This window comes from Pipistrellus kuhlii, unplaced genomic scaffold, assembly GCF_014108245.1.
Source record: "Pipistrellus kuhlii isolate mPipKuh1 unplaced genomic scaffold, mPipKuh1.p scaffold_m20_p_8, whole genome shotgun sequence".
NCBI classification, from domain to species: domain Eukaryota; kingdom Metazoa; phylum Chordata; class Mammalia; order Chiroptera; family Vespertilionidae; genus Pipistrellus; species Pipistrellus kuhlii.
This window is the reverse complement of record NW_023425584.1, coordinates 28,806,007-28,816,625: the sequence shown is the minus strand read 5'-3', so window position 1 is coordinate 28,816,625 and position 10,619 is coordinate 28,806,007. Positions and strand designations below refer to the sequence as shown.

Genomic DNA, 10,619 nt, shown 5'->3' with positions numbered 1-10,619 from the left:
AAATTACTGTACTACATATAGAAAACTTTTCTTTGAAATTAAACTTTTCATGCATACTTAATTTTAATTACACAAATGTGTCTACATAAGACAGGAAAACTAATTTGTCACTTTTTTGGCATATGCATTCAGCAAACCTACTTGATTATATAATGGACAGTCCCTTGCCCGAAATGGCCAGTTATATCGAGATTTTCCTAAATATTACTGTGATTCATCCATTTTGTCGTTAGTTGAGGGTTATTTATTATGAGTGCTATGTAATATTCCATTCTATAACCACAATTTATTTGTCTATCTCACTGTGGACGGGCACTTGAGTTGTTCCAGGTTTTGCTCTGATAAATAGTGATGTCATGAACGTTCTTATCCCTATGTCTTAGTATACAATTGCAGCCACTTCTCACCAGTAGTAAAGTCAGTTCAATTAATTTCATTTTTCTCAAACATATCTACACTAAGAATGGAGTCATTCTGCTGGAGTTTTCTACACTCCAAAAAGGTTTAAGCAAAAATTCATGAAGGATATTTCCAGAATGATGAATTCAACTTATTCACTTCTTACTGACTTACTAAAATCTAGGGAGCCATAATTATTTCTGGTCCTTTGAACATTTGTATGGTTATTTCATGTTGGCACCTGTTGCCAATATAACTAGGAAATAATAATATAGGTATACAATGATGTGTAGAAATAACTAGCTATCGGATGTATGTGGCTGGGTGAGGCTGACTGGCTTGGTTCCCTGAGACACTTTAGGTTAGGATATACCTCTTTCTCTCTCTAGTACACCTTATAAGGCAGTCATATTGAAATCTAGAATCTACATATATAGAAGCCTAAGTGACTATTGCAATTGAAGGGACGACCAAACAGGCTGTGGGGGGCTACCAGGCCGGCAGGGGAGTTAGGGAGGGGCTACCAGACAACTGAACAGCAAGCTGTATGGGGTGACCAGGACAGTAGGGGTGCAGTAAGGAGTGGCCAGACCAGCAGCAGTGGCAGTTGGGGGCAACCAGGCCAGTAGGGGGGTGCAGTTGGGCATGACCAGGCCAATAAGGGGGGGAAAGGGAGAGTTAGGGGCATTCAGCCAGGCAGGCAAGTGAGCAGTTAGGAACTAGTGGTGGAGAGTGTACAGGCTGGGCTGAGGGGACCCCCACACACACACACCCATGCATGAATTTAATGCACCAGGCCTCTAGTATTACATATTTTCTTAGACTGCCATTATTCATTACTTAGAATATCTACCACGTATATAGAATGTGGAAATATAAAAACCAGTAAATTCTGTTCTATTCATGCAAACAGCTCACGCCCCAACCAGTTTGACAGAACTAAGGATATTGCTGAAATTTTCCACAACCTTAACTCAAAAGAAGCCTCCAGTTTATTCAGTTAATACCCATTCAGTATGTATGTGTGTTCAGCCTTGTACAAACCTCTATTCTTTTATCATTAATACAGATTAAAGCTTTTTTTTTCTAAGCAAAAGTCTAGTTTTAGAATCATTAAAAATGCAGTCTGGACTAACTTGAATATACATATTTATTTATTCTACGTATTTAGGACTAAGAAATAGTAAGAGAGAAAAAGCCACCACCCCAGGTATAGGTTACCAAAAGTTTGGAGAGCCATGAGAAATTAGTTGACATTAAAAAAACATGAAAGTGGCAGTGAGTTGAAATCAAAATATGGTTTTCTTCCTTGCACTTATCATGTTTCTATTTGAACATAAATTTTTCTTGGAAAGCAGGATATTCATTCAGGTTTTAGGAAGATGCCTTTCTATCTTGATGGTCTAGTCATCTGTCTTCCATTTATAGGTACTTGGTGGGGTTACTCTTGTCACAGTTTTCAATGTGTAGGTGGGATTGTATGCCAGGATAAACTCTCTGCATGGGCAACAGAATTCCCAGTTCGTCTCCCTTGTTGATATTACCGCTATATCTAATTGGCTTAATGTAGAACATTTTAACACAGAAACCTAAAAGAAAAAAAAGAAGTAAAATTATTCATTATCTGGGTTTTAATAGCCTAGAATGAGAAATTTAAAAAAAAAAAAGAACAGAAATAACACACACACACACACATATACACACGTACATACACACACACGTACACATACACACACACACAAAGGGAGTTGATTGAACTCAATGGGGGAGTAAAAGGAAATGACAAAAATCATATCAGAAATAAAAACAAAAATTGCAAGATGCCCAAGGAAGAATAAATTTAAATTTAATAAAAGCATTAAACAATAGCAGAAAAACACGATAGCTGAGAATATTGACCTGGAATAATGCCAATTCTAAGGCATATACTAATTAAACTATTAGACTTTAAAGACAAGGAAAAATGGAAAGAGCTGGCACAAGAATACAAATCTTCCTAAATACCAAAGGAAAAATTTTTTTTAAAGGCCCACCAAATAGAGAAATCGAATTAATATAATACCGTAATTATAACGTTTCATTACAATTTTATATCTATAAATGTTAACTCAGCTATTAAATAGAATTTTCTATTGACTTGGAAAAGAAAACCCTACTCTATGCTGTATAAAAAACAATAATTGTAAAAGGCTAAAATTTAAGGAATGGAAAACATTTGCCAGGAAATGGAAGCAAAAAGAAAAGCAAGGTTATGATCATGTTATGAGAGAGTGGACTTCAGGCCAAAAGCATTGAAACAAGACAGAGGAGGACAATTTATATTGCCAAGTCCATTGAAGATGCAATAGTGATAATGACCATGTGCTAAATAACACAGAAACCATCTGTATAAAACAGACATCAGGAGATGCAAGGAGAAATAAGTGGGGAACCACTAGTAATAGAAGACTTCAGCACATTTATATAATTGAAAACAAGTCAAGTGAATAGAAAACATCAGTAAGGCTATAGAATTATGCCATACAACATGATAGCCACTGGCCACATGAAATGCAGGTAATCTGAATTAGGTGTGCTCTAAGTACAAGGTATGTACTGGATTTTGATGATAGTACCTCCAAGAAGGTAAAATATTAATAATATGTATATTAATTGCATTTTGAAATAAAAATATTCTGGAGATACTGAGTTAAGTAAAATATTAATTTTACCTCTTAATTTTTACTTTATGTGACTCCTAGAAAATTTAAAATTACTTATGTGGTTTTTATTATATTCCTTTGGAAGATCTAGACAAAAATCAATAAGTTGTGTCTTATGTATACATGAATATTAGAGGCCCGGTGCACAAAATCCATGCACTCAGGGGAGGGAAGGTGTCCCCCCAGCCCGGCCTGCATCCTCTTGCAGTCTGGGACCCCTTGTTGCTTACTGTCTGCCTGCTTGCTGCCCCTTATTGCTCGGCTCGTTGCTCCTTAGTGCTGCTGCAGAGGTAGGGGAGGCCACCGCCACTGCTGCTGCACGCGCTAGCCATGAACCCAGCTTCTAGCTGAGCAGCACTCCTCCTGTGGTAGCGCACTGACCACCAGGGGGAAACTCCTGCGTTGAGCGTCTGCCCCTTGGTGGTCAGTGCACATCATAGCGACCAGTTGTTCTGGTCTTTTCGCTGGTCGCTTAGGCTTTTATTATATAGATGTTCAAGACCTCCACACTGAGAACCAGAAAAACAACTGCTAATACCGCAATGCAAGAAGACCTAAAAACATGGAGGATATAACATTTTCATTGACTGGACTGATTCATTACTTTCAAGGTAGAAGTTCATCTCAATATAACCTGTATAATCAGTGAAAATTCAATCAGTCCCAACAAGCTTTAGTAGAAATTGGCGAACTGATTTTACAATTTGGAAATGCAAATGACCAAGAATTGCCAAGACAACCTGAAAGAAGAACAAAGTTGGTACAGTTCCGCAAGGACATGGGCTCCCTCAGAAAGTGCTTCTTACTTGGCGAAGGAATTTTTCCGCTGGACTCACTGCCAGCAGAAATGCACGTTCTTGTTCCTTAAAAGACTTGTGCAAGAAAGTTCATAGCAGCATTAACATAATCCCTAACACTGAATACTGCCCAGATGTCCATGTAGAGAAGAATGACTAAATACATTAAGATACATGCATGTAATGGAATACTACATAAAGCACTAAGAATGAACTAAAAGGATGTGCAAAATATGGATGAACCTACCAAACATGATGTGGATGGAAAGAAGCCCCATAAAAGAAACTGCATGCTGTTTAATTCTATTTCTATCATCTTCAAAAACAGGCAAAACTAACATATGGAGGGAAAGCGATTGCCCTTGCTGGGGATAATGAAAAAACGTAGCACAAAGGGTCTCTGGGCTGCTGCTGCTGTTCTTTGTCTTGATCTGGATGCCGGTTACATAGGTGCATTCGTTTTATGAGAATTCACGGGGCTGTACACTTAGGCTTTGTGCACTTTTCTGTGTGTACGTTATAATCTCAATCCCTGGAATACCAGGAGGCCCGGCTTTGCCTGGAATACAGAGGGCTTTGTAAATGCTTCACAGTCAACTCTTGTAGGAAGGCCAGTGTTTTCCAATTGTGGAATTTTGGTAAATGAAAGTATCTATTCATGCTACTTAGTATTGCTGAAAGTGGTTTTGTTTATAGATTGTTAAGCAAAACCACATGGGCCACAGGGAGAAAGCCCTCAGTCAGGTAGAGAAGTAAACGGAGTGTGTGCATAAAAGCAGATGGCTCCGGGAAACCAGTGTAATGTCTTTGGAAATGCATTTGCTGTTTTAGCTTGCTACAATAGGTCCTTTATGTTATGGGTTTTATCATCTTGAAGGAAGTATGAAATTTCAACTGTGGAATATGCATTCATATTATATCCAACATCTCCATGTGTGTCCCAGTCATATCCACCACCTCTTACCTCCTCCAGATATCTGAACACCATCATTGATGGCATTATTTTTTCTATAAGGTTTCGCCTGGCGCACAATCCTTCCACTGAAAGGTGCATACACAGTAGATCCATCAGAGCACAAGACGTCTACTCCCTGGTGCGGCCTACCATTTCTAGGATTCAGATAAGAAAGAAGAGACTCAGGAACTGCCCTGGGAGCTTTATTGCCTAGGAGTGTGGTGCTAGCTCTCTGTTCCCAGACCAGGGTTTCAACAATTGAAGCTGCTAGAGCATATTAGGATGTCCCAGTTTTCTTCATTCTGTTTTGCCCAATTTTAACCTTCTTCCCTGAAGGTGGTAATAACCATGTTGTAAAGATTAAAGCATTTAAGATAGTATTTGGCACTTGGGAAGCCTTTAAAAATATTAGCTATTGTTGTTATATGGCATTTGGGGGAAATGAAGCAAGCTATTCGAGTACATTTTAATATAGACCACTTAGGAAAGAGTTGTCTTTTTATGGGCATCTATCATAAAAGAATCTTATGTTACCCTAGCCGTGTTTTTCCCTCAGCGATCCAGAAGTTATTACCAACATCATTTACTGTATATGATATTTTAATATAGTGAGTGATGCTGCCTGTCTTTATTAAAGTTCGTGTAGCACAAACACAGAATGTTTCCGGATTATGAGATTTCTTGAGGTGGTCACTAACAGTCCTCACTGTTGTCAGTATGCCTGCTCTTGCCAGCCTCTTCTCCTTTCTAATGGTCTCCTGCCTGGAAACTCAGACGCACCAGGATTGTTAGATGATGAAAGCAACACTGAGCAGGTTCCAAGTGAAGAGCCCTTAAGTTATTATGTAAGTCAAGTGCAAAAACTTTAGGATAGGAACTAACTGAGTCTTAATTTTGGCAATTGAGAGGTCATGTTTCCATATTTCCCATATCTTAGGTATGTCTCCAGGTGCTTGAGGTTACTTTGTAAGTGTCCTATATAATAAAACCCTAATATGCAAATCGACTGAACAATGGAAGGACTGGTCACTATGATGTGCACTGACCTCAAGGGGGCAGATGTTCAATGCAGGAGCTGCCCCCTAGTAGTCAGTGTGCTCCCACAGGGGGAGCGCCACTCAGCCAAAACCAGGGCTCATGGCTGGTGAGTGGAGCAGCGAAGGCAGGTGGTAAGGAATGAGGGGTCCCGGACTGCAAGAGCCCCAGATTGCAAGAGGGATGTCTGCCTGCTGGCTTATAGGGGGAGTGGGCCTAAGCCAGCAGGTGGACATCCCCCAATGGGTTCTGGCCTGAGAGGGCACAGGTCAGGCTGAGGGACTGCCCCCAAGTGCATGAATGTGGTTCACTGGGCCTCTAGTTATCTGTATAAGTGAGAGTTCCACTATAATGGGAATGGAAGTCAATAATACAATTGAACACCCAGCTATTTCATCAGAGAGTGGTACTCCCAAGGTGATACTGTACGTTACTGAAAATTCACAAGTCTGTTCCTCAGTGTCTGAAATTGCCTGCTTAAGGCCACCTCCAGTGTTCAGCTCCCAGAGGCTGGGTTAGTAACACTGTGGTTTGATGGAAAGAGGATCCTAAGGCCTGAATCCTAGCCTTTGGTGCCTCTGTTCAGGTTCCTCATCTATAAAATGGGATAATGATGCTTGGTTTTCACCATGGAAAAACCAGGTGAAATAAGTCACCCTGAGAAAACACTGTTTGCTCCCCTTCCTCTTTTCCTTATTCCACACTCTGTTCCCAATTCAGAGCCCATACTTGAAGCAGGGTTCTTGGAAGTTGCTCCAAAGACAGTAATGTAACTGGTTTCATCTCCAAGTTTTCCTGTTGTCAGAGGAAATGATCATGAGCACTTGAGGAAACCTAAGGCAAGCACACTGAGCAAGGAGGTGAAGAGCCCAGAAAGCATATGGTAAACATACCTCGAAGCACCGTAATGGCCCTGGCCATAGCCGTCACGCGTTCTGATCCCATTGGAAGACCTGCCAGCACATAGATTAGCCCACTGCCCCGCCAGCACTGAAAAGGAGAAACACGAGGGGCAGAGTTCCTGATCTCACATATTTCCAACCTCCATTTGCCTTGTAAGTCTTTCAGTGGATTCTAAAAATCTCATTTTTGCTATAATTTGTCCCTAATATTCTATAGTTTAAAGTAAGGTCTTCCTTTAATTCCTGTTTCAGATGTAAAATTGGCGTTTTCTCTGGCCACAAAAGTCCGTTTTATGACATATAGAGTATTTGTAAGTGTGTCTGTTGATAGGCATTAACCTCCATCATTATCGTTTCAGATGATCCACTAGTAATTGGCATAAAGTGTGCTTTTCAAATTTTCTTTGTTCATTGTTTGGCCTGGGGTTAAAGAAAATAATCAAACAGGTTGATTTTTTTTTAAAGAAATAACTCCAGAAATTCTTAAGTAAATTTGAAATGTTTCCTTATTATTAGTCCCAATAATCAAATCCAAGAAAATATTTGAATTAGTAGCGGTCGCCAACCTTTCAGACCTCATGGACAACCAGTGGTCCACAGACCACCAGTTGGCGACTGCTGAATTAGAGAAACAAACTCTGAACTAGCAAAGTTTGTTTATTACTAAATAAATCTCTTCCACATTTGCAAACATGGAAGAGGGAGACTCTTAAAAATATGAACGTGTCAAATCAATTGAGTGGAGTGAGAAGAGAAGATAGGGAAGAATGTAGAAACAATTATATAAAAAATTATGAAACAGTAACACATGGAGGAGGGGGCTAGCTCTCTGTGTATTTTGTGCAAACTTTGTAAGTGCATCTTCTCTTTAATTTAGTAAGCACTTGATAAATGTTCAATTGAATTGTATTTCAGGATTTTCAATGTTAACATTCATCGCAAGATGAAGTTAACAAACTTAATCTATCATTTTAAAGCAAACTAACCAAAACAGAAGCGAAACCAAGAACCTGTTAATTTGATCACTGATTTTATTTAACAAGATTTTACCATTTATTAATAATACATGTGCTATGAAGAGAAGGTACAGAATATGGCCACTAGGCATATTCTTTAATATTCTTTCAAAAGTCTCATACCTTGGAGCCACTCTTCAAGTCAACACCTTGATCAAAATATAATGCCATCACTGTGGCAACTAATACTTACTTATCCTTGGGAACTGAGGCAGAGATTAGACAATTGGTTAATTTTTTTCATTTTCCTCTTAGGGTGTGACTATTAAGAGAGTGTTCCTCTTATCCTAATCCCACCAGTCTCTGCATCGGGAATTTTCTAAGTCATATTCTTACACAAACTTTTTATCTTCTAATTACGTTCCAATTGAGTTCTAGACCACAACTGAAAGATGCTTCTTCAAGTCCCCCCATTCCATTTTTGTTTCCCTCATTAAAGAACCAGAGCATTCGGTGGACATCACTGAGAACCCCCTGTTCTTCCTATTACATTTTTAATATCCAGATACACAAGTCTCTGTTGTGATTATGCTATTATTGACTTTTAAATCTATTCTTGCAATAAGTTTTTACAAGTTAGCTGAGATTCTAAAATTGTGTCTGACTTACCAGGTGAGATCAAAGCAGCCAAAAGGAGGAGTCCTGAAGAAAACATGGCTTTTATTTTCCTGTGATCTTTCTCCCTCAGATGGCTCCACACTTTCTTTGAAGAATATTCAAGTCTGAGTAAATATTTTCTAGATATTTAACCTTAGAATTCTGAATTTTTCATTTCTTTAACACAAGACAAAAAATATGAGAATAGAACAAGTCCAATTCTAATATTGCCTGGCTAGCTATTTGGTTCGGTTGTAGGATCTATATAAACGCTTCTGAGTTGGAGAAGCAGCTAATTTTATTGGATATTCTGACTAATTATTAACTGAAAGTGACCAAACCAGGTGAAGTGTGACTGTCCTCAGGGCTGTCGCTTCATGAATAACAGCAGATACAGCAAAAATATAAAATATGCCCAGACTAACTTTAGGATAATAGTTACCTCGGAGCAGGGGGGGAAACAGAGTTGTGCAGGGATGCACAGTGCTTAAACTCTAAAATAATGTATAGAAAACAAAACTATCAAAACCAAATATAAAATTAGTAATTTGTTAAGCATTGGAGGTGGATACCCGTTATAATGCTCTCTGTCCTTTTCTATATATTTAAAATATGTATTAGCATTTCCTTCTTTTTGTGGGAGGCTGTAATTGGGGCCTCAAATGCCCACCTCTCCCTGCATCCACACCCTTGCCATGACTCTTAGGAGCAGAGGGGGTTTTCTCAACCTCTGATTTGTGGTTCGATTCTATGATGCCCTTTGACCAACAGAGCGAGGCAGACATGACTGTAACAGTAGAGCCTGACCCCTCACCAGCCTTATGTCGTTCCATTTCCCTTCTTGTGTCCTGCTGTCTTTATGAGGAGGACATTCCCTACTAACCTACAGGGAGAGAATGACAGTCACATGGAGCAGACTCATTCTAGCCACGCCTCCCAAATGAAGCCACCCTAGCACCCCCAATTTACATTAGAAAATTCCCTGCTCTCAGGATTATTGAACACAATTAACTCCATTGTGTTTAAGGAAATAGTAAGGGAATTAAAGCAAATATAGGCTATCCCAGTGGGCAATCCACGGCTTGTAAGCCACTTGCGGCTCTTTGGCCCCCTGAATGTGGCTCTTCCACAAAATACCACAGCCTGGGCAAGTCTATTTTGAAGAAGTGGCTTTAGAAGAAGTTTAAGTTTAAAAAATTTGGCTCAAAATAAATTTCAATCGTTGTACTGTTGATATTTGGCTCTGTTGACTAATGAGTTTGCCCACCACTGAGCTAACTAACTCAACATTTGCCCTGACTGAAGCTGGTCTATGTCCATTTTGGAGTGGTGTTTCAGGCCCGGAAGACACTGTCCTTGTTCTTTGTGTATAACCAGTGAGTGTAAGGAATATCCAGATGATTGCTACCTGTTAGAGATCTTTGACTAGAAACACTGATCTGTTAATAGACATAGTTGGATAAGACCTGGATCCTCTCTGAGCTGTATTTCCTCATAAATAAATATATGTGGAAGTACAATGACTTGCTGGGCTATGATTACTGAAGGGCATTGAACCTTTGCAAGATACACTCAACTATCAGCATTATAAATTGACCTCATTTCTCCCCCCATGCCTCGTGCCTTGACCATTTTATTTTTCTTAGTACTTTCACCAAAGATAGAGAGGACCAGGAGGAGGCAGAGAAATTCAAATGGGCTATAATTCAAATTTTTTTTTTCAAGTGTGATGTCTGTGGTGATAAAAACAAAAAACAAAAAAAACCTCTTTTACCTATGTGGAGACTAACCTTTTCTTTCCTCTTTTAGCTCAACATTCTCATCTCTAGAAAAGCTTGAGTTAAAACTATTGTAATAGAGTTCATCCGGTAGTTTCAGCCATTTCCTCCTGTCTTATCTCTGGTTCTCTGTAACTGTCTTCTGCTCCCCATAGGGTAGGAAATGAGTTTGTACTGAAATATCAAAGTGAGAAGGCTGGTCATATTCCAGGAGTTTATGAACACATTGATTTTATATGTTATATGATTTTATATGTTCTTTCAGGGTGCTATTACAAAATACCATTGACTGGTTTGTAAACCAAAGAAATTTACTGGTTTATAAACCAAAGAAATTTAGGTATCACCATGGTCAGGTCCAGCTGGAGAGCAGACTGCCTACTCCTCCCTATGTCCACACCTAGAAGAAGTGGGCGATGGAGCTCTGTGAGCCTCTCC

The 10,619-nt window shown here is 39.3% G+C and overlaps 1 protein-coding gene across 1 annotated transcript; it reads right to left on the bottom strand.

Annotated features, from left to right (window-relative positions):
• Window positions 1-1,531: 1,531 nt before the first annotated feature.
• Window positions 1,532-8,657, bottom strand: LECT2 (leukocyte cell derived chemotaxin 2). The gene is made up of 5 exons (XM_045576664.1): window positions 8,416-8,657; window positions 6,782-6,878; window positions 6,462-6,466; window positions 4,863-5,003; window positions 1,532-1,988 (listed from the first exon to the last, which is right to left on the bottom strand). Exons 1-5 carry the CDS (start codon window positions 8,459-8,461, stop codon window positions 1,822-1,824), a joined length of 456 nt encoding a protein of 151 aa, XP_045432620.1. The 5' UTR covers window positions 8,462-8,657; the 3' UTR covers window positions 1,532-1,821.
• Between the last annotated feature and the right edge of the window lie 1,962 nt (window positions 8,658-10,619).